Here is a 23,755-nt window from a genome sequence, read left to right as displayed (position 1 = left end):
CGCTTGGAATACAGCATGCAGTGCAAATGTCAACAGAAAAAGTTGTTTGGATGGCCGGGGCAGGGCTGGAGCCAAGAAAGGCCTCCCTGTCCATTTGTACACAATAATTGTTTTTAAAATGCACTGTTTCACATTGTGACATGGTAAGTCAAACTATGCAACCATGCTGCCTGCCCCTTCCAGGAGCTCCCACCCACTTTGTGGCTCCTCAGTAACCCACAGCTTAGCTCAGGTTGTCATCCATGCTCAGGTTGGTGGTTCTGCTCCTCCTCAGCCACAAGCTGCACCCAAGAACAAACCAGGGAAGAGTAAAAGTGGCTGCCATCTCCTCCCAGGGAGCCTGCACCTCCATCCTAAGCCATGAGAGAAGAGGGTCATTATTTCTAAAACCTCAAGATGTCCCTAGTCTCCACCCTGAATTCCCTACTTCTCAGAGCAGCAGGGAGAAACAAAACCTGGCTTCACCTGCTTTGTGTTAATTAATTGCCTTATGCAATAATTTTATCCCACAATCAATGGAGACCGAGTGCTTGCTTTTTCTACGCAGCCCACCCACAATATAGATCAATCACATATTTTCTACCCTGCCCCTGAAAAGCACTTCTTGAGAAACTGGTTCCATTCCAAAAATAAAAGCTCACTGCAGATTGATTCTGTGTTACTCTGCAGTGTGTACATTTGCAAACCGATGTAGGCAGTCCTACTGGCACAGTGAAATTGTGGGTGGCCATATAGCAGGATTGCCATCCCCTCTTCCTCCCTGGGACACGTGCAAGGAGGGAAAGGCGTGGATAACCTAATCAAGGGGAGCATTTTCAAACGTGTATCAACCAGCCACACTCACCCTTGCAGACGGCAGGATCATGCTAGGATCAATCTAGATCGAAAGTGGTATGTTGAGGACGAGCGTGAATGACTCTGGATTGAGGAAAAACTACATTTCTGCACTACAATCGGGTTAGAGTGTAGGTTGCATCTACACTAAACAAGGCTTTTCAACAGCCACTGTGTCCTCTGGTCATCTGTGGAGAAAAGGGGGTCTTCCAGGCAAAGACATTTTTGAAAAAAGCTAGTAAGAGTTGGTCATTTCCCTTTTTCTTCCTTTGAGGCACCCATGTACCACAAGCAATTCAAACAGGTAGGGTGGGGCAGACTGGGCTACTAACACTTTCCATGGGCTAGAGACTTTTGTGGACTCGCTTGCAAGACTCAGACCAAGCAACTATGAGAAGGTAACGGTAGGAAAGCAGTGCATGCTCTGCAGAACTATAGCAGAATAACACATGCAACTGCGTTTCTGAGGGTTTATTAATAATTGCTGCCAGAGTGTGACTTCTCCCTCGACAAAAGCAGATACCCACCCACTGCCCGCCCCTTTGCTGTGAGCTTAGTCTACCAAACACATTTCATTCTCAGTTTTCAAGTTTGGTTTATTCTTCAGCGTTCTTCTCAGGCTACTTCATGCACCAGATGAAGTGGAAGGTCCTAAGGTGTGACCACGATTCCTACCTTTGCGCTGTTATAAGAAGCTATTCTCATGGAATTTTCCTCTGGAGACAAGGCCACACAGGCAGGAAAGTGGAAGAGCTGGGATTTTAATGATTCCAAGTCCAAGAAGAGCAACCAGGGATCCCCATAAAGGGGAATAAAAACCCATCTCTATGGTAGGCTGCTGCCTACACATCCCCCCCCCCCCGCCTTTTCACTTCAAGCCCGGCCTAGAGGTTACTCGCTGGTCTCAGACATGAGAGGGGAGGGAGGAGGAGGAGGAGGATTTATGGACTGGAACTGCAAGAAGGTCTTCTCTGGTTTCTGAGCCACTCTCTTGAGCCAGAACTCTCTATCAGCTGTGGAAGAAGAGGAAAACAGAAACCAAGTAAGGCACAAGGACAGGGATGCACATAACGCTGACCTCCTGGTCATGTGATCAAAACTTGGCCCCCTGAGGATTTCCAACATGAGGAGGGCAGGAAAGATGTATGGGAGGAGGAGAGTCTCCCTGTGACCATGGGGCTGGTCAGTCCACTTGAGGAACAAACCAAGGATCTACTGGGCTTCACTGCAACTTCCTTATTTTAGAACATCTTGGACTCCCTGGCCATCAAATGGTCCAACTGCTTGCTGAGATGAGTGTCCTGCTACTGATGCATTCGAAGAAATTTGTTATTGTTAAGACATATCCAGCTAAATCCTACTCAAAGCAGACCCACTTAAATAAGCAGACCTCAGTTGGTCATGCCCATTAATTTTTATAGGTCTACTCTGAGCAGCAATAGCACTGGACACAAACCTATGTCTTTAGCATCCTTTGCCACAGCACTTCCTCTTTGCTCCCCCCCCTTCCATTTCTACTTCTGTACTCAATGTCCTTAAGGAAAGCAGCAGCACAACCAAAGAGCAGCACCACAAGGCAGAGACTAAGAGGAGGCCCAGCAGATCCCTGGGCTGAGTGAGGGAAGTGCTCCTGTGCCTCACAGGACCTGACCTTCCTCTACGGCCACTTGTGTTTCCTTCTGCAAAAACCCCTGGGAAAGAGCTTGTTGTTTGCAACATGCTGGAAAAGAGGCTTATACTATGTGGATCAACATACAGCTCTCCTGCACCTGAATGGCTCTCCTCTTTTCTCTTCCCCCCTACCCCAACCTCAGGCGGATTATTGGTCCATCTGTCATTGCCGTTGTTATTTGACTGCTGGCTTTTCGATTATCAATTAAAAACAACAACAACCCCAACTCAATAAGCAAAGTAGCCTGCAGAGGTCCATGGCCTCAGCCCCAAGGGGCTGCCGGCCTTCTCCCCATCTTTTTTCTCCAGCCCAACCCCAACAACAGCCCTTTGGGCCTGGTCTTCATTTAGCCTGTTGTTAAGACACTGCAGAACTTAAAGGGGGCCTGGCCTGCACATTTACATTTTGGGGTGGGGGCTGCCCCTCCCTAGATGGAGTGCCTGCAACCACCTGCCCACCTTTCCTTTCCATTCCACAGCACAGTGCATAGCAAGAGCTGTCACAATGCAGAAGTTGCTGGCAGCACTCACCCTCCATGTGCAAAGCGCCCGTGCTGCTCTTGTGCGATTCAAACTTGACCGAGGGCTTTTGCCCATCAGCAGCAGTGGCAGCCGTCGCTGGTGGTGGTGGCGGCGGCGGCACCTGTGTTCTGCTGTTTTCTGCAGGCTGAGAAAGGAGAGTAAGTGGCAATGATGGATCTCTCTACCCCACCCTTTAGGACAGCTTGCCCAAGATAGATAAGAGATTAGACTGGGGACCCAAAACACACACTAAACCTAAAGTGTCTGAAACATCTGCATTTCTAGCCCTCATGGCTAAGGACAACAACATCTTTAAAATACCACCATGGTGTCCTCTGAGAACTTTCCCAAAGGCAGAATCTATGGTCTATGGAAGTTCAAAGATGGGGTGGTTGTTATCAGCTGGGGTGAATAAATGAGGCACGCTTTTAAAAATAGTCTGTTATGGCCCAGTGGGGGACAGAGTGATGGAAACCTTAATTATGCAGAAGAGAACAGTTCCCTCCTAAAATATCTAATATCCAGTTTGGGGATACATGTTTCACACCTTTTGCCCAATTTGGGCCATGGAAGACTCAAATTCACCCTGAAAAGACATGCAATGGATTTGGGAGGGGAATTCACTCCATTTTATTCATTATTACACATTACAAAATATTTTCTTTTCTTGTCCTGCATTTCTATATCTTACATTTTAATAATTAACAAAAAAAAGCCCACCTGTCTAGTCTCTAGCAAGTTGTTGTACCATGTTGCTTTCCCGAAAAAACCTATCTTCTTGATTACCACTGTTCAAATTCCATATACCCAGTTGGTGCCTGGGTAGGAAGGAGTTTCTTAACCCACCTGAGAGGTCTGCTCTGCTCTGACAGCACTTGTGCCTTCCTGGGAGAGCTGGGCCTTGTCTGGGAGGCCTCCTCCTCCTCCTCCTCCTCCTCCTCCTCCTCCTCCTCCTCCACTGCAAGGGGGATCCACAACTTCCTGCTGCTCTGCCAGCATTGGCATCGGACGCCTGAAAGCCACAGAGTCTAGAGCAAAACCGGAACACACAGCTCAGTCTTTCCTAGAAAATCTCTTGGATGCCTGCCCCCACAGCTACATTTAGGCAGTACCTACAGCTAGAAGTACGCTATCCAAACCTCTTAAGGCAAACTTTAGTTGGCTTGGGGTCCGTCTCAGGAGATTTTCTTTCATGGGAATCTAAAGAATGGAGGGGAAGGAAGAAGAGAAGAGAATGCAGTTTAGAGCCAGTTATTCCTCTGAATGAGTTTCTTGCAAGCCAAATGCAACAAAAACCACCCCTGAGTCAAGAGCAAACATGTGAGATGGAACCTGGTTCTGAACCGCCACCACATCATGTTTCAAAACCACATGTCAGTAACAGGATGGAGGAGAAACTGGACTAACATCCTTACCTGGTACGACTTCAAAACAAAACTCCAATTTGGAATAGCTAGCTAGCTAGCTAGATATTTGTGCCTTCTCCACCTTGCAAGGATCCAGTACAACGGAAATGAACTGGAGATGCAGAAGTATCATCCAGTTTCCTCTTCTGCAACCCTCCTGTCCCCAGTCCACAATTGCAATACTGTATAGCTGTGTCTTTATTGGGTCAGTCCAAGGGTGGATTCCATGAACCTTTTCATTCCACACAAGGATCTCTTCCCTGATGGATTTGGTTTTGTCTGATGCAGCTTTTAGGAGACTACAGCTGCACTCACTCCTGGCCCCAGCAGACTCCATTCCCTCCCACTTCTGACCAAACACGTGTAGGATTGCTTGATGGGCCAATAAAGGTAAAGGGACCCCTGACCATTAGGTCCAGTCGTGTCCGACTCTGGGGTTGCGGCGCTCATCTCGCTCTATAGGCCAAGGGAGCCGGCGTTTGTCCGCAGACAGCTTCCAGGTCATGTGGCCAGCATGACAAAGCCGCTTCTGGCGAACCAGAGCAGTGCAAGGAAACGCCGTTTACCTTCCCACTGGAGTGGTCCCTATTTATCTACTTGCACATTGGCGTGCTTTCAAACTGCTAGGTGGGCAGGAGCTGGGACCGAGCAACAGGAGCTCACCCCGTCGCAGGGATTCGAACCGCCGACCTTCTGATCGGCAAGCCCTAGACTCTGTGGTTTAACCCACAGCGCCACCTGGGTCCAATAAGTACATGCAAATTCTTAACGACACGTCACAGACACACCAAGGTGTGCTGTTGTTGTGTCTATTATGATTATCACATTTAACTTGTCACATTCTACTAAGGTGTCTCAAAGGGGCTTACAACCACAAAAGCACATATAATTAAAAAATATTAACACACACATAAAAAAGCACATTGCTTGACTAAAAGTGCTCCTCATGCAAACAACCCACAAAAGTCAGGCTGGGTACTAGAGGCAGGGTGAGCTGAGGAGCCATCATAGGCTTATAATCTTATCTCTCAAAGACTTGTGGATAGTGCTAGTGGATTCTCCTATTCTATATGACTCTGTAACAGCAACAAAATGTTTTAAAAGTTGCTGCATGTGGCAACTAAAGACATTTTCTCCCTTTCCACAAAAACACTGCGGAGTCACTGATGAACATGGTAAAACCTGCATCCCTGCTGAGCACCACACTGCCCCAGAAGCCTGGCCTGGATTGTGGCATCTAGCGGACACAGGGAAGGAAGCCTGCACACTTTTGTCGCAGCCTCTTATGAAAGGCCACGTCCCCAGGACTCCAGCCAGAGGATCCCACAAGGGGTCTTGGCAGGTCCAGCAGGCAGGTTGTCCCAAGGCCACTGAGGCACTGCAGTGGGGAGGCAGGGGCTCCTCTCCCTGGCAGACGATCTGGAGCCCCACAGGTCTTCAGGGCAAGGCAGGCAGGTAAAAGCTGAAGGGCAAGTCAGAAGCGCTTGCCTCCCCTTCCCCACTTTATCCGTGTGTCAAGGATGCCGTTATGTGAAAAGAAACAGCGCTTGAACACAATAGGAATTTTGAACATGAGACCATCAGGCCAAAGGCACACCTTAGCTGACTCCCTATAATGATAACATATGGACCCCTGCAACCAACTCCCTCCCAGCTACTGCTTACCTTTGCACTGGGTGCCTTCTGCACAGTGAAGAGGGACTCCAGCGCCTCCTTCCTGGCTGCCACTTCCCCCCTCCTGTTCTCTAGATGCAGGAGGCTCTTGCAGCGAGGCAGTGGGGGCTCAACAGGAGCCAGCTGCGAGCGACAGGATGAGAAGCTCTTCTCCCTCAGGAGGCTTCCCTTGGGATCCCTTTCTTTACTCAGGAGGCTTCCCTTGGGATCCCTTTCTTTACCCACAAAGAGGCTTCCCTTGGGATCCCCTTCTTTACCTGCAAGGATACTTTAGGGCAAAAACAGCAGCACACAATGAGTACAGAATGGGGACCATACTCTGCCCACCCAGCTCTTGCAGTTTCTGCCTCTTAAGCAGAATTTGGAGTAACTTGGCCAAGCCCCAGAGGATGATGCTGGTGGTGCATCCAGCCTCATAGGCTTCTTGAAGGTTCTCTTTGCTCTTAGGGGGTCGGGATACCAAAGCCAGTGGACCAAGATAAAGGCCCGGCTCTTTAGGAGACGTGAGCCCTTGTTAGGGAAATGGTGGTTTAGGAGCTGACCTTGGCAAAATGGCAGGTTCCTTTGGCTTCTTCCTTAGATGAAGGAGGTAGGGCTGACCACCTGTAGGAACTTTATTCGATTTTTTTCTTTTCTGTGAAATGAGGTAATTCCAGTGGGCAGGAGGGGAGGAAAGCCACAAACAAACACTCTCCCACTGCTCCTACCACCTCTGCCCTTCCCACCCGCTCCAAAAAGGCAGGTCCATCCACTGGCACCTGGCACTCATGGCTCACACAAACACCCTGGAACAGGCAGGCTCTTGTGTACTCCTTTTTGCTCCCAACCCAACGTCACTGAGTACCTGCTGCCACAGAATTCAGCCTGACAGAATCTCCCCCCTGGCTGTAGACTTGGAACAGCTTGGAAGTGGGACACCCAGACCTTCCCCTGCCATTATCAGCAGCCAACAAAAACGTAGCAGGCAGAGTGCTCCCTCAGCACTTTCTCTCAATGCCAGCAAAAGCTTCACATGTTGCATTTCAGCATTTCAGGCTGCCATTAAAGGCACAGGAACCAGGCCAGCACACCAAGTAAAGGAAAGAGGCAGCACGCTTTGGGCAGGCAGTTTCTGACCTAGGAAGCAAGAGCAAGATCTAGGCCAGGGGTAGGCAACCTAAGGCCCATGGGCCACAAGCAGCCCCCGAACCGAGCCACCCGCTCAATGAGTCCCCACATGCTGTGCTAAAGTGGCACAGTGTGGCACAGGGACTCGCTTCTGCAGTGACAGAAATTGCGTCTGCACATGCTCAGAAGCCGGAAACTGCGTCTGTGCAGATGCAGATGCCAGAAATTGTGTCTGTGCAGACACAGACGCCGGAAATCGTGGCTGTGTGCTCTCATGTGCATGTGCGATCCAGCCCACGGAGGGATCTCCACTGGAGTGAACCGGCCCAGGTGAGGTAAACCTTGCCGACCCCTGATCTAGGCAGTGCAATAAGCTCAACTTACCATCTCCTTCTTCTCCACAACCATGAGGTTGCATTCTGAAGCAAGGTCTTTCACGCGCACTCTAATAAAAGAGAAGCCCCACAGTTAACTTCTTGCAAACTCTCATCTCTAGTAAGGCAACTTCCTACACCCAGCCCTTCAGCTACCATTGCTGCAACTATCGGAAGGAGAGAGGAAGGCAGGGAAGGGAAGGAGGACTCTCCAGCAGAGAACTCCCCTCTCAGCCAGCCACTGAAACCCTCAGTCAAGCACCCCCTGCCGTAATGTCTTGTTGTTGTTGTTGTTGTTGTTGTTGTTGTTATTCCCAGCTGAGACTTCCCACTCCCCACAGAGTACGTGGCATTCAGTTTTAATTTTATATTTTAATTAGTGTGAGCTGCTTTTATGGGGCATGACTAGACTGGCTGAAAAGGAGAATCACAGAATCATAGAGTTGGAAGAGACCACAAGGGCCATCCAGTCCAACCCCCTGCCAAGCAGGAAACACCATCAAAGCATTCCTGACAGATGGCTGTCAAGCCTCCGCTTCAAGACCTCCAAAGAAGGAGACTCCACCACACTCCTTGGTAACAAATTCCACTGTTGAACAGCTCTTACTGTCAGGAAGTTCTTCCTAATGTTTAGGTGGAATCTTCTTTCTTGTAGTTTGAATCCATTGCCCCGTGTCCGCTTCTCTGGAGCAGCAGAAAACAACCTTTCACCCTCCTCTATATGACATCCTTTTATATATTTGAACATGGCTATCATATCACCCCTTAACCTTCTCTTCTCCAGGCTAAACATACCCAGCTCCAGAATAAAGATGCAAGAAATAAATAGGTGAGCAGGATCATTTCCTACAGGGGTTAGCAGGGTAAGGTCCTCAGGCTCTGTATTTAGGAACTGCCCAGGAGAGTCAGCTTCACGGCGCCTGGTCTATAGGCCATAAGGGAAGTTCATACCACTGAAGCCTCCAGCAGCCTCCAGCACAAGGGGAAACACATGGGACGATGTGGACCCACACCCTGCTACCTACCCTCTTGTGGCTGGCTTCTCAGGTCGCAGAAGCCTATGGCGCCTGTCTGGGACCCATGTGACTACCAAGCTTCCACAGGGGGGCAGGTGTGTGCACAGCCCGTGCCCAGCCAACTCACTGAAGTCCGTCATCTGTATCTATCATATACGTGTGGGGAAATGAGATGCTCTATTTAGCCAAATGCCCCCAAAGAGCTTATAAAAGGTCACTAGAGAAACACAACTAAGATTTCCCAATAAGTGGTTTCTGCAGCTGCTTTTGTCAATATTTTGTGATATTTCATGGGTAGAGTGCCACAGCTGGCCATTAAATAATCTTTGCGATGGAGCTGGCAAGAAGGAACACACAGCTCTTGCCTGCTTAGGAACACAGGCAGCTGCTTTACCCCAAGTCATGCCTTTGGGGCCCAGTCAGCTCAGTGTCAGGAGCTCTCCGAGTAGGTAAGTAAACAGCATGTGTGACATAAAAAGAAAGCTGTACAATATAAAGACTGTTTTAGGAATTTAGGGAAGGCTATGAGGTCTCCCATTATGCATATCCAAGCATTATTTGGGCAGGAGGTGTATAACAATAATGTGGAGTTGTGCAGCTTATTATTTTCAATTGTAATGCCAAAAGTTGGGCAACTGCAATTTAACACGAAAGCTCATACCACGAACAAACACAGTTGGTCTCTAAGGTGCTACTGAAAAGAATTTTCTATTTTGTTTCGACTATGGCAGACCAACACGGCTACCCACCTGTAACTGCAATTTAAAGGAAATTAATTAATTTAATTAGCAATTGTGGTGAGTTTCCAGCATCAGCAGGGGGTTGGACTAGATGGAATTCAAGGTCCCTTTCTAATCCTAAGGCTCTAATTGATTACAAAAAAATCCCATCGAGTAACTGCAGTAATCAATGTCGTTAAGTGGGCAATCACAGTAATAAAAATATATAGGAAGTTAAAAAGCAGGAGGTAGGAGCGCTCAGGCTGCAAAGGGAAAGCAATCGATTAAATTGTCAACTGTATCCAAAGCTAGGAGGAAATTACCAATTAAAGGGGCAGTGGAGGGGCTGGGCTGGAGCAAAATAATAAACTACCCAAGGGCTGGTAGGCAATGCTATGGAGCGTGTTGTGGAGCCACTGTTTAGATTTCGCTTGTGGAAGCAGAGAGAGGGAGAGAAGCACGAAGCAGCCTCTTCCTGGAAGTGCTTACTGCTGCTGAGCCAGCAGGACTCTGGCCATGTATAAGTTGCCCCTCCTGACCTACTGTCTCTCTCCAACCCCCCAACCCACAACCAGCTTTCCAGCAATCCCCAGAACTCACTTTCTCAGCTTGCCTCAAGCAGGTGAAACTTATTGGTGTGAAGTGGGAAGTGCGAGTTTCCATCCTGGAGTTCAGTCCTGGGAAGGGATACCTTTCGGAACTGGAAAAACCACATGGGCAAATGCATAAATTGACACAGGGCACTGTGCAAGCCTCGTTTAAACGTATGGGGTTTCCACAATGATACTGCAACGTATCTGCTCAGCTCCAGTTTGTTTCAATGGGGGTTGTGCAGGAAAGTGTTATGGTCGTAGCTGTCAACCTTTCCATTTTTTGCGGGAAATTCCCTTATTGGGAAACAGCAGTGAGGGTTGACAGCTATGTATATAGCAGTGGGGAATAGCAAGGGAGGGTTGACAGCTATGGTTATGGTAGGTTTTATTTCCTGCTATAGATATCTTCTCTGTCTGTTGCGGGGGCGGGACGGTGGCTGTCATGAGGATTTTTTGCCAAGGGCACAAAAATGGATCTAATTCACAGGAGCAGCAAAAGAATGCATTAAACATCAGACATCCAAAGCCTGTGATTCCAGAAGCACATATTTATGGGAAATCCCAGTGTGCTAACCTGATTCGTGAAATTGGGGGCATCAAAGCATTGTTCAGCGTGGTATTCGAAAAACTTCTAGATTCTTTGATGCTTGAGATAGTTTTCGAGATGGAAAGTAAGCTTTCAGCACATCTTTGAGAATAGTTGAGGGGAAGGTCCACAATCTTTAGTGTCGGCAGTTCATCTGAAACACGGAAAAACCAAAGAGAAGAGCCCTCCAGCTACAGAAGGAAAGGCAGAAAGGAATGGGTGGTGACACTTGGCTAGTATAGTTTGGCATTCAATCGCTACCAGAAGCATATACATTTAATAACTAATCATCATCTTGGGCCGTTTAAACGGTGAGGGGGTTGTTGTTTAAATTGTTATTATTTGTTATTATGTTACATCTTTTTGTGTTTTTATACCGTAAACCTGTGATCCCTGGATGAAGGGTGATATATAAATTTAATCAATAAATTTAGCGTATTGTGCAGGGTAAGAGTTTCTCTGGCTTACCTTCAGGTTCGGGGGAATCTCCCTCCGGAGAGTCAAGGCTCCTCAACATGATCCGGGGCTGCCCTTTCACGATCCTCTGGATTGCCTCCCAGCAGGGAGGGTGTTGGCAGGCAATCATATCGCAAATGGTTTCATCCCACTGACTGGCATCGATGGTTGCCATCTTGGCTTTTTAGAGCAGCCTGAAAACAAGGGGAAACAGTGAGCAATTTTTTCAGAAGGGACAGGTCGCTGGCCAGTAACTGTCCTGCTGCTGGTTAGAACCCCACTGGGTGGAATTTGCACACATATAAAAAACGCTATGGAAATGTTTTTTTAAAAAAAACATTTTGATAAAGTACATTGAATTTTGCATAGCTCACTGTTACCATCTAGTGCCACATTTGTATATTGCACTTTAAAACATTTTATTTACAGCTGTATAGCTAGGTCCTGGGTCTATTCCAGATGCAATTCAATGTGCTAGTTAGGAGCCTGAGAGAGAACCTCCCCATCATTAAGATGGAGAGAACCTTCCTGGTCCAGATCACGTGAGCAGAGATCAAGGCAACCAGGGCACGTCAAGAGGTGTTCAAGCCATTCGTTTCCCAGATGGCAAAGTAATCTTATTTTTAATCAAATTTACATACCGCACTTCATCCGAGGATCACATGGTGCTTTAAAGAATAACCTGACCTGGCAAATACAACTTTGTAAGTAAGACGAAGTGGGTGCAAGAGAGTCATTGTTGTGCTTTCCTTTTTAAACCAAGAGATGCCCAGGGCCGGAAGACCTTGCACACCAATCACAGCAGCCCCGGATGGGATGGGAAGTTGCTTGGTTTCCGATGGCCTGGGGCTGGTGGCTCTCCCTCCATCTTTCTCTGCTGGCCTAACTTAGTTTGCAGAGTTGTTGTCCAGATAAAACAGGTGGCATGTGTAGGGGAAGAGCCAATCCCATATGCGTCTATATCGGGACAATTGTTATTTCAAGGCTAGCTTTATTCATTCAGATGTCATCTTAGTTAGTTAGTTTTTGATACTCTGAATTTTGTTGGTGGTGTTTTGAAATACAGTCATACCTCTGGATACGAACTCTGCGTGTTGCATTCGTCACGGGTTACTAACGTGCCAAACCCGGAAGTATTGGAATGGGTTAGTTCCGGGTTCGGCGGTTCGCAGAAGCGCCGAATCGTGTCACACACATGCGCAGAAGCGCCGAATCGCATCACACACGTGCGCAGACACAGCGCTTCAGGTTGCGCGCTGCTCATGTTGCGAACGGGGGTCCGGGGGACATTAAATAAATAAATTCAATGGAATTCAACGGGGCTTACTCGCAGGTAAGTTAGGGTAGAAATGCGAAAGGTTTATTTAAATTTATTGATGTTTGGAAGCAGTTTATACAGAATATAGTAGGTTTCTAATAATCACGTAGGACAATATTATTTATATATACAAATGTAATAATGAATGGCACTGTAATAATAATAATAATTTTTTATTTATACCCCGCCCTTCCCGGTTTAGAAACCCGGGCTCAGGGCGGCTAACAACAGATTTAAAACACTTAGTTATAATGCAACATAAAAGCAGGATAAAATACAACATAAAAGCATGAGTAATAATAAAAGCATGAGTAACAATAAAATTCAAAGTTCAAAAATCAATATTGGGGGAAATCCATCCAATAAACATTAGACAGTCACCAGGGCTAGCTGGCTAAATTAATCCTACTTGGGCCAGCGACGAGGCCAGGGGAGAATTAGCTGTGGGGTCCCAGAGCGGGTAATCTTCATAAAAAGGGGAGGGGGAAAGAGAAGGGAATTTAAAAGACCAGGCTGAGTCTCTTTCATGGGACAGAGCATTCCACCAGGTTGGAGCCATCACTGAAAAGGCCCTGGCCTGGATAGTCTGACTTCCTTAGGGCCTGGGGCCTCTAAGCTATGGTTGTTCATGGACCTTAAGGTCCTCTGCGGGGCATACCAGGAGAGGCGGTCCCGTAAATACGAGGGCCCTAAGCCTCTGTAACTATTATATTCATTGCAAATCTTTTTTGTACTTTTTTCTTTCATCACTTTTTTAAAAAAGTTATGTAGAACTGCAGTGTTTATTTGCACGTTTTGAAACACACACACACACACAAACACATTTAGTTATTAGGAGCTGGTAGTATGGCTATGCTGATACTTGCTGCTCCTCAACTTCTATTTAATTTTTTATTGTGTGCATGTGATAGGAATGGTGCCAGAATCATTTTCAGACCAGGGAGCTCTGGGTTCAAATCCCTTGCTCAGAAAGGAAGCTTTTGCCTGCTCACCCACTGTGTCTCTGCCTAAGGCAACCTTGCAGGGCTGTTGTGAGGGGGGCAGCCTTGTACGCAGACCCTATGGGCAAAGGAAAAAAAGAAGAGTCAAAATGCCATGGGTTCGGTGTCCCTGATCCCCCTCAGACATGCTTTGTGTCCAGAGACGGAACAGAAATGAATGCAGTTCCCGTTTATTTCACCGGCAGCGTTTGCAGGCTTTTCCTCAGGGAAGAGGAAATGAGTAACAACAAATGAGTAAAGAAAACATGTTTGGAACTTGTTGTTGTTGTTCAGTCGTTCAGTCGTGTCCGACTCTTCGTGACCCCATGGACCAGAGCACGCCAGGCACGCCTATCCTTCACTGCCTCTCGCAGTTTAGCCAAACTCATGTTAGTAGCTTCAAGAACACTGTCCAACCATCTCATCCTCTGTCGTCCCCTTCTCCTTGTGCCCTCCATCTTTCCCAACATCAGGGTCTTTTCTAGGGAGTCTTCTCTTCTCATGAGGTGGCCAAAGTACTGGAGCCTCAACTTCAGGATCTGTCCTTCTAGTGAGTACTCAGGGCTGATTTCTTTGAGAATGGATAGGTTTGATCTTCTTGCAGTCCACGGGACTCTCAAGAGTCTCCTCCAGCACCATAATTCAAAAGCATCAATTCTACGGCGATCAGCCTTCTTTATGGTCCAGCTCTCACTTCCGTACATTACTACTGGGAAAACCATAGCTTTAACTATACGGACCTTTGTCGGCAAGGTGATGTCTTTGCTTTTTAAGATGCTGTCTAGGTTTGTCATTGCTTTTCTCCCAAGAAGCAGGCGTCTTCTGATTTCGTGACTGCTGTCACCATCTGCAGTGATCATGGAACCCAAGAAAGTGAAATCTCTCACTGCCTCCATTTCTTCCCCTTCTATTTGCCAGGAGGTGATGGGACCAGTGGCCATGATCTTAGTTTTTTTGATGTTGAGCTTCAGACCATATTTTGCGCTCTCCTCTTCCACCCTCATTAAAAGGCTCTTTAATTCTTCCTCACTTTCTGCCATCAAGGTTGTATCATCAGCATATCTGAGGTTGTTGATATTTTTTCCGGCAATCTTAATTCCGGTTGGGGATTCATCCAGTCCAGCCTTTCGCATGATGTATTCTGCATATAAGTTAAATAAGCAGGGAGACAATATACAGCCTTGTCGTACTCCTTTCCCAATTTTGAACCAATCAGTTGTTCCATATCCAGTTCTAACTGTAGCTTCTTGTCCCACATAGAGATTTCTCAGGAGGCAAATGAGGTGATCCGGCACTCCCATTTCTTTAAGAACTTGCCATAGTTTGCTGTGGTCGACACAGTCAAATGCTTTTGCATAATCAATGAAGCAGAAGTAGATGTTTTTCTGGAACTCTCTGGCTTTCTCCATAATCCAGCGCATGTTTGCAATTTGGTCTCTGGTTCCTCTGCCCCTTCGAAATCCAGCTTGCACTTCTGGGAGTTCTCGGTCCACATACTGCTTAAGCCTGCCTTGTAGAATTTTAAGCATAACCTTGCTAGCGTGTGAAATGAGTGCAATTGTGCGGTAGTTGGAGCATTCTTTGGCACTGCCCTTCTTTGGGATTGGGATGTAGACTGATCTTCTCCAATCCTCTGGCCACTGCTGAGTTTTCCAAACTTGCTGGCATATTGAGTGCAGCACCTTAACAGCATCCTCTTTTAAAATTTTAAATAGTTCAGCTGGAATATCATCACTTCCACTGGCCTTGTTGTTAGCAAGGCTTTCTAAGGCCCATTTGACTTCACTCTCCAGGATGTCTGGCTCAAGGTCAGCAACCACATTTCCTGGGGTGTATGAGACCTCCATATCTTTCTGGTATAATTCCTCTGTGTATTCTTGCCACCTCTTCTTGATGTCTTCTGCTTCTGTTAGGTCCTTTCCACTTTTGTCCTTAATTGTGGTAATCTTTGTACGAAATGTTCCTTTCATATCTCCAATTTTCTTGAATAAATCTCTGGTTTTTCCCATTCTGTTATTTTCCTCTATTTCTTTGCATTGCTCGTTTAGAAAGGCCCTCTTGTCTCTCCTTGCTATTCTTTGGAAATCTGCATTCAATTTCCTGTATCTTTCACGATCTCCTTCGCATTTTGCTTGTCTTCTCTCCCCCGCTATTTGTAAGGCCTCATTGGTCAGCCACTTTGCTTTCTTGCATTTCTTTTTCATTGGGATGGTTTTCGTTGCTGTCTCCTGTATAATGTTACGAGCCTCCATCCACAGTTCTTCAGGTACTCTATCCACCAAATCTAAATCCTTGAACCTGTTCTTCACTTCAACTGTGTATTCATAAGGAATTTGATTTAGATTGAATCTTACTGGCCCAGTGGTTTTTCCTACTTTCTTCAGTTTAAGCTGGAATTTTGCTATAAGAAGCTGATGATCTGAGCCACAGTCAGCTCCAGGTCTTGTTTTTGCTGAGTGTATAGAGCTTCTCCATCTTTGGCTGCAGAGAATATAATCAATCTGATTTCGATGTTGCCCATCTGGTGATGTCCATGTGTAGAGTCGTCTCTTGTGTTGTTGGAAAAGAGTGTTTGTGATGACCAGCTTGTTCTCTTGACAGAACTCTATTAGCCTTTGCCCTGCTTCATTTTGATCTCCAAGGCCAAACTTGCCAGTTGTTCCTTTTATCTCTTGACTTCCTACTTTAGCATTCCAATCCCCTATAATGAGAAGAACATCCTTCTTTGGTGTCATTTCTATAAGGTGTTGTAAGTCTTCATAGAATTGATCAATTTCGGTTTCTTCAGCACTGGTAGTTGGTGCATAAACTTGGATTACTGTGATGTTAAAAGGACTGCCTTGGATTCGTATCGAGATCATTCTATCATTTTTGAAGTTGCATCCCAGTACAGCTTTCGCCACTCTTTTGTTGACTATGAGGGCCACTCCATTTCTTTTACGGGATTCCTGCCCACAGTAGTAGATATGATAGTCATCCGAACTGAATTCGCCCATTCCTGTCCATTTTAGTTCACTGATGCCTAGGATGTCAATGTTTATTCTTGCCATCTCATTTTTTACCACATCCAGCTTACCAAGGTTCATGGTTCTTACATTCCAGGTTCCTATGCAATACTTTTCTTTACAGCATTGGACTTTCCTTTCGCTTCCAGGCATATCCACAACTGAGCGTCCTTTCGGCTTTGGCCCAGCCGCTTCATCAGCTCTGGATCTACTTGTACTTGTCCTCCGCTCTTCCCCAGTAGCAAGTTGGACGCCTTCCGACCTGAGGGGCTCATCTTCCAGCGTCATATCTTTTATATGCCTGTTGTCTTTGTCCATGGAGTTTTCTTGGCAGGGATACTGGAGCGGCTTGCCAGTTCCTTCTCCAGGTGGATCACGTTTGGTCCAAACTCTCCGCTATGACCTGTCCATCTTGACCTGTCCATAGCTTCCCTGAGTAATTCAAGCCCCTTCGCCACGACAAGGCAGTGATCCATGAAGGGGTGTTTGGAACTACAGAACCTCAAAAACAATAATAATAATTAAAAAAAACCAAAGTGGTGTCCAAACTTTTTTCAAAGAGGGCCAGATTTGATGAAGTGAAGGGCCGTGAGGGCCAACCAAAGTTGTTGAACGGTTTTTTTTTTTATTGATTTTACTCCAATAGGTTGTTGAGGGTTTTTTTTAGGATTTTACCCCAGGAAATAAACTGCCACAGGGGCCGGATTAGGCCCCCGAAACGGACTTTGGAAATGCCTGCAGTAGATAAAACCGAAATCTCACCGCCTCAAACTCTGAATCAGTCTTGAAAATGGCCTTGGCAAAGGCCAGAGGGCGAGAAGAAGGACTCCCCCCACCCCCCCCAAAAAGGGTATCTTGGTTTCACCCCAATTTTGCTCCTTATGCTGCAAAAAAAGCCAACAACCGCCTTGCAGGGCTGTTGTGAGGGGGGGCAGCCTTGTAGGCAGACCCTGAGGGGAAAGGATGGACATAAACACGGGGGGGGGGCGGACTTTTCCTCCGGGAAAAGTAAAGAAAAACGAGTAAAGAAAACAGGTTTGGAACGACAGAACGAAGCATCAGAAACAATAAAAAACGGAGTAGATAAAATAAAACCAGAATCTCACACCCTGAAGGAGGCTTGAAAATGGCCTTGGGAAAAGCCGGGGGGGGGGGCTGGGGAGAAGAAGGGGATGATGATGGATGATATTTATTTCTACCCCGCCATCTGGGCGGCTTTCAACAGAACCTTCAAAACAGAATAAAACTTCAAACATTAAAAACTGACGCCGACCGCTCGGGGGTCGCATAATCTTGATTTCACCCCATTTTTGCTCCTTATGCTGCAAAGCGGCTCCAGGTCTCCAGATGGAAGGAAGGAGGTAAAGAGGACACGAATTCAATGGAAAGAGATTTATAAAAAGAGTTTGAGAAGGGCAGGAACAAAGTCTCAGTGTCAACCACCGAGGTGAGGTGAAGCGCTCTGTGCATGCTCAGGGGCTCCTTCGCCACCTCGCCGTCCTAATCCGAGCCCCCCCCCCCATCTTGACACTGACGACCGCGCGGGACGAGGGGCTGTTCTGTGAGGAAAAGACCCCTTTTCCCGCCCTTTTCTCCCGCCCTTTTCTCCCCCACCTGGGCTAAGCCGGGCCGCTCTCTGGTTGCTAAGCAACGTCAAGCGCCCTCTCCCTCTCTCTCGCGCGCGCGCTCTCTCCTCCCGCGCCCTCCTCCCAGAGTGCACCGCGCGGGACAGAGAGGCGCGGAGGTGGAGGACACTTGGCAAAGCCAACGAGTGGCGGACGCTTCGCGGCCCCAAACTTCCGGCTCCTGTTCGTCCCGCCGCCATATGCGGGACAAGGGCCCGGTGGTTCTTGGTCTCGGTCACGCTGTGGTAGCTTTCTACGAAAAGCGTGTCGAGGGTTGGCCACCCCCATTTCCGCGGCTCCTTGGCGGGCGCCACTTGCGGGGCAGGAGCCTGCTCCGCTACCGCAGAGGCAAGGGGAGCCGGAGAAAAGCGACGAGGCGCTCTTCCCTCCGCGCGTGCGCAGGCGCGCTGCATGCCGGGAGCGCGTTTGGAGGCCCCTCTCGGCGCGCCTTCCGAGCGGCCGTTGCTGGCGGCGACGGAGGGGAGGGAGCGGTGAGTGGGCGCCGCCCGCGCTCTGTGCATGCTCGGGGGCACCCTCGCGAGGGAGGGAGGGCGAAAGGTCCGCTCTCGAGCCCGGGGCGGTGAGCAGGGAGGCCGTTGGCGGGCCTTCCTGGTGGCGGCGGCGGCGGCGGCCCGTTGATTTATTCCCTACGCGGGGAGTTCCGAAGGCCTTCTGTCCGTGAGGGAGGCGGGGACCAGGGGGTCGCCTGTCTCGGCCACTTGGGCCTCGTGAGGGACGTGGAGCGAGGGGAAGAGCCGCCCGAAGGGAGGGGGGGGAAGAGGCCCATCAATAACCCCCTTGGCCGCCCTGTCCCCCCCCTCTTTCCCCAGGTTCCGGGGGGCGCCATGGCAGAACGGCCCGAAGACCTGAACCTGCCCAACGCTGTCATCACCCGCATCATGAAGGAAGCCGTGAGTAATAGGCAACCTTGTCGGGGCTCAGGCACACTAACACCGTTTGCCCAGGGGTTTCAGGCATAAACAAAAATTATATCATGGTTGTATAATAATAATAATTTATAATTTATACCCCGTCCATCTGGCTGGGTTTCCCCAGCCCCTCTGGGCGGCTTCCAATAGAACATTAAAATGCAATAATCTATCAAACATGAAAAGCCTCCCTAAATTTTATTATATTATACCTCCCAGTACAAAGGTAAAGGGACCCCTGACCATTAGGTCCAGTCGCAGATGACTCTGGGAGGGAGCCGGCGTATAGATTCCGGGTCATGTGGCCAGCATGACTAAGCCGCTTCTGGCAAACCAGAACAGCGCGCGGAAACACCGTTTCCCTTCCCGCCGGAGCGGTACCTATTTATCTACTTGCACTTTTGACGTGCTTTCGCACTGCTAGGTGGGCAGGAGCTGGGACCGAGCAACGGGAGCTCACCCATCACAGGGATTCAAACCGCCGACCTTCTGATAGGCAAGCCCTAGGCTCTGTGGTTTAGACCACAGTGCCACCCGCGTCCCGCCTACCGGTATAGGGCGGTATATAAACTCCATTAACAATAACATACCCCACCTAACAACAGTATACCCCACCTATCTGGCTGGGTTTCCCCAGCCCTCCAAAAATACCCAAACATTAAATATCTCCCGATACAGGGCTACCTTCAGATGTTTCCTGAAAGTGCGAGTAGTTTCTTGTTTTTCCAGGCACATTCCCCTGGAAAACCCACCGTTTGCTGTTGAATCGAAACAAACATCTATGGGGTTATCTGTGGATTGGCCTTTGTTCAGCAGTTCAAATGGCAGGTTTTTCCAGGGAAAGTGGCAGAACTAAAGAAAAACCTCTTGGACCCATGATTAGAAATTTCAGAGCAAGTGGAAGTGTGGATGAGCTCTGTTCTTGGTACTCCTTGTGCCTCTGATGGCTTCAGTTAAAGGTTTGTTTCCATACATCTTACAAGTCCTGTCTGCCTCGCCTCTTGTTCTCTCATTCCCTCTCTACTTACCTGCCTTTATCTTATTGCAGCTACCCAGATAACCTGCTTTAACATTTTCTCCGCTGAATGTAACATCCCGTGCCAGCCTCGGTTTCGGTTTTACATATTTATCGTGTTTCGTTATATGGTTAAAATTCTGTAAAAATACTTTCGGTGCCGTGGGAGCCATGAGTAAGTGGACAAGATGCTGGGAATCTGGAGCGTTGGAGAAGACAGAAGCACTAGTAGTTGGTGTGCAAGACAGAGAGGGAGAACACCCTCATCAGTAGCAGAAGTGCAGTGTCAGACGTGTATTGATGGGAGTAGGACAGAACGCTGCAGGCAACTGGATCTCCCAGGCTTACGCAACCTCTTTCCCCTCAGCTTCCTGATGGAGTAAATATTTCCAAAGAAGCCCGAAGTGCGATCTCGCGAGCTGCCAGTGTGTTTGTGTTGTATGCCACATCATGGTGAGTGAGTGTTGCTGCTGGTGGGACCCATGAGCCTGACTGGATAAGCTCAAGTCTCTCACCATTTTTACTTACTGACAGTGTTGATAGGTTTTAATTTTTTTTTGTTCACTCGGTCTACCAAAAGTAAAGAGAGCTTGGGCTGTCCCTTCACAGTTTGGTGTAGTTTGGTTACAGTTTGATGTAGTGGTTAAGAGCGGCAGACTCGTAATCTGGGGAACCGGGTTCGCGTCTCCGCTCCTCCACATGCAGCTGCTGGGTGACCTTGGGCTAGTCACACTTCTCTGAAGTCTCTCAGCCCCACTCACCTCACAGAGTGTTTGTTGTGGGGGAGGAAGGGAAAGGAGAATGTTAGCCGCTTTGAGACTCCTTCGGGTAGTGAAAAGCGGGATATCAAATCCAAACCCCCCTTCTTCTTCACAATTGTGCAACACACACCTTCCCTGTGTGACATTTCACAACGCTGACTTGCAATTTATATGTTGTTTATAAGAATAGCGACCATACCAGTTTTAATAACACAAACAAACACAAATATAATGCAATGTTTGATGGCGCTCCAGCCTTCCAGTAGCCTCAACCCCCATAAGGTGGACAGCACAGAACAACGCAAACGTATATCAACAAAGGCTTCAGTACAAGTCCTATTGGTCCAATTGATGGGAGAAATTAGGTCATGCTGCCATCTTGCACCATGGCAAGCCATGCCTCCTCATAAAAAGTTATTCAAACAATGGTGGTCTTGAAAAATAAGATGTTTGTTTTAGTACTCTCAAAAGAGCTGTGCATTGATAGATGTGCATGTATGTTTTTTATATGGATAGTCACCTGGGGAAAAATTAATTGAAGCTTTGAAACCACATAGTTGGACTGTGCAGCGATTCGTTTTGCTGCTGTTTAATTTTATGGGGACGGGGAAGATAATTAATTATTAGAAGCTTAATTTTTCCAAGGGAAAAAGACTGATGGAAGATTTTCACTAGTGACGGGTGAGTAATTTCCCCTTTGCTTTCTCCTTAATTAGTGCCAATAATTTTGCAATGAAAGGGAAAAGAAAGACGCTGAATGCTGCAGACGTCCTCTCAGCCATGGAGGAAATGGAGTTCCAGAGATTTGTCGTCCCCTTAAAGGAATCCTTAGAAGGTAAATGCTCAAGTGTCCCCTGTTCAGCCTCTGGTTCGCATTCACCTGTGCCCGGGTGTGTGGTGATGATAGCCACTGCCTGGGCTTGCTTTGACAGTTGCTTGTCCTTCTAGCTTACAGGCGTGAGCAGAAAGGCAAAAAGGGAGCCTCAGAGCTAAAGAAAAAAGACAAAGACAAGAAGGGAGATCCAGAAGATCCTGAGAAGAACCGAGGCGATGAGAACGAAGAGGAGGATGAAAGGATGGAGGAGGAGGAGCAAAACGAGGAGGAGGGGGAGGAAGGGGACAGCTAAGTCGCTTAGGATTTCAGCTCTGGGCAGCCCTATTCCACCATCAGAACCAGCCGTGAAGCAGAAGAGGCAATATGGTTCCTGGTCTGAGACTGAGTGGGGATCTGAACTTTGGTTGAACCCCCAACACCACCTGAATCTCTGTGCTTTTCCTTCATTGCAGTGCTGGGGGTGAGCTTGCACGTGGAAACGGGGGCACACTGGATCAAGTGGTCCTAAGAGAGCACTGCAGACTTTGGAGGAGATCCTGGGTCAGTTACTCTACTTGGAGTGTCTGCAGGTGGATTCAGTGCTTCTGCCCACATAGGTTCATCAGGATATCATTACACATGTCATTTAATTTTTAACAATTCATTTGTTGGGGTTTTTTTGTTCATAGTTGGAATTTCCAGGCTTTGTCAGGTGACAGCTGCTCAGGGTAACGTTAAAGGGCAGCAAATTGTGCCACTTGCCAAGGAGGCTCTCTGCTCTGGTGGGTAGCAGTGGAGACTAGGCAGGTTTGAAGTGTGGCAGAACTGCTAACCACCCACTTTCAAAGGGTGTGGACATTGGGGAGGCCAGGAAGTGGTTTTGAAAACAGCATCGGATGGGATGTGAGTGGAAGGAGGGTTAGTCAAAGGAACAATTCCTGACCACGCAGCACAGAGAAAACCACATTAAAAAAAAATTATATGCAGTTATTCTCAAAATTGGATAACTTATGGACATTATTTTATATATAAAACAAGTAGATGCAGCAAAACAAGTTGATAGCCCAGTTCAAATGGACACTTTAATTGCCAAAAAATGAGATAAAATGGGGTTTGCCATATGAATAAGGGAAATACAATAAAAACCTCATTGAGTAAACAGGCTATATAAAAAATATTCTGGTTAAGATGTTCAAGAAACAATTGCACATCTATTAAAATACAAACTGAAACAGTTTAAATTTGTGGATTTTGCCCATATAGTGATTCATCTTCTTTGAATGCCTGCAGGCATCAAACAAGAATCCAGTAGACCCCCCCCAAAAAAAAACCACCCCACAGCAACATTACCTGTTATTTCCCCCAAACTCAAGTGTGCTTATGTGTTTACGCATCAGAACTTCAAGCTCCTCTCGTTGTGGCCTCACAGGAGCCTCTTAAGCAAGAGAGCAGTTCACGTCCCTTGTGGTGGGGATGACACCCCCCCGCATCTACGCATCATGATGCTCTCCAGTTGGGATTTTCTGGATCTAGTGTAGCTGAGCTGCTATTTCCCAGCTCTTACTAGAGAGTTCCTGAGGCTGAGCCATCGTAATAGATCCCCCGCCTTCATGGAGGGGAAAAGGTGTCGAAAGCCTGATTCTCAACAGAAAGTGATCTGTCCGGGGCTGATGTCCATGTCCCCCACATTCAGACCACCCTCTTCCTGCCCAGTCGAGAAAACAAGGTCCAGAGTGTGTCCTCCCACATGTGTTGGGCCAGTGACATGTTGGGCCATCCCATAGCTGGTCGCCTCAGCGTGGATGTTGGAAGTTACCCAGAACCAGCAGTCTGGGAGTCTTCAACAACGCCTCCAAAACCAGCTCAGGCAGGGAGACTGCTGGGCAAACCAGCACAATTCCTAATCTGTCCTGCTTGCCTAACATGCTCCAGATCCCCCCCCCCCCAAACTGGACAAAGCCCACTACTCTCCCTTAATTGAGGCTGTGCCATGATCTGAGTACCCTTGGTTACACTTCGCAAGGATGGTGCCACTCCTCTGGAAAAGAGGATTAGTATGGCAGGTCTGGTACGTCTGCTTCCCCCCCCCCCCCCCATCAAAAGGTTTGTTCCATAAAGCCATCTCTGAAAGTGGCGTTGCTGACATGAACGTTCTCTGAAAGTTCATATGGCTGCAACATGATAGCCCCAGCTCACAAACTTCCCACATGGAAGACTAATTATGCACAGTCGTGAACTAAATGGACCTAATGGTCCGATCCTGACCTCCCCACGTTTTCTTTCCAAAATGGTGCGCCTTGCCTGCCAACTTTCCCCCTGCTTCCATGGTGATTTTCATTACACATATTTT

General features: G+C 47.8%; 2 protein-coding genes across 2 annotated transcripts; one reads left to right on the top strand and one right to left on the bottom strand.

Moving 5' to 3' along the window:
* Positions 1–1,725: 1,725 nt before the first annotated feature.
* Positions 1,726–11,166, bottom strand: C1H9orf43 (chromosome 1 C9orf43 homolog). Its single transcript, XM_033172487.1, has 10 exons — positions 10,971–11,166; positions 10,491–10,656; positions 9,924–10,023; positions 8,612–8,750; positions 7,599–7,657; positions 6,650–6,741; positions 6,099–6,375; positions 4,167–4,227; positions 3,969–4,055; positions 1,726–1,847 (listed from the first exon to the last, which is right to left on the bottom strand). The coding sequence occupies exons 1-10, from the start codon at positions 11,131–11,133 to the stop codon at positions 1,726–1,728; spliced, it is 1,266 nt and encodes a 421-aa protein (XP_033028378.1). The 5' UTR covers positions 11,134–11,166.
* A 7,565-nt stretch (positions 11,167–18,731) lies between these two features.
* On the top strand, positions 18,732–22,065 carry POLE3 (DNA polymerase epsilon 3, accessory subunit). The gene is made up of 4 exons (XM_033156144.1): positions 18,732–18,797; positions 20,198–20,283; positions 21,308–21,426; positions 21,540–22,065. The coding sequence occupies exons 1-4, from the start codon at positions 18,732–18,734 to the stop codon at positions 21,716–21,718; spliced, it is 450 nt and encodes a 149-aa protein (XP_033012035.1). The 3' UTR covers positions 21,719–22,065.
* The last annotated feature ends 1,690 nt before the right edge of the window (positions 22,066–23,755 follow it).

This window comes from Lacerta agilis, chromosome 1, assembly GCF_009819535.1.
Source record: "Lacerta agilis isolate rLacAgi1 chromosome 1, rLacAgi1.pri, whole genome shotgun sequence".
Classification (NCBI taxonomy): domain Eukaryota; kingdom Metazoa; phylum Chordata; class Lepidosauria; order Squamata; family Lacertidae; genus Lacerta; species Lacerta agilis.
This window is presented reverse-complemented; position numbering and strand designations above follow the sequence as displayed.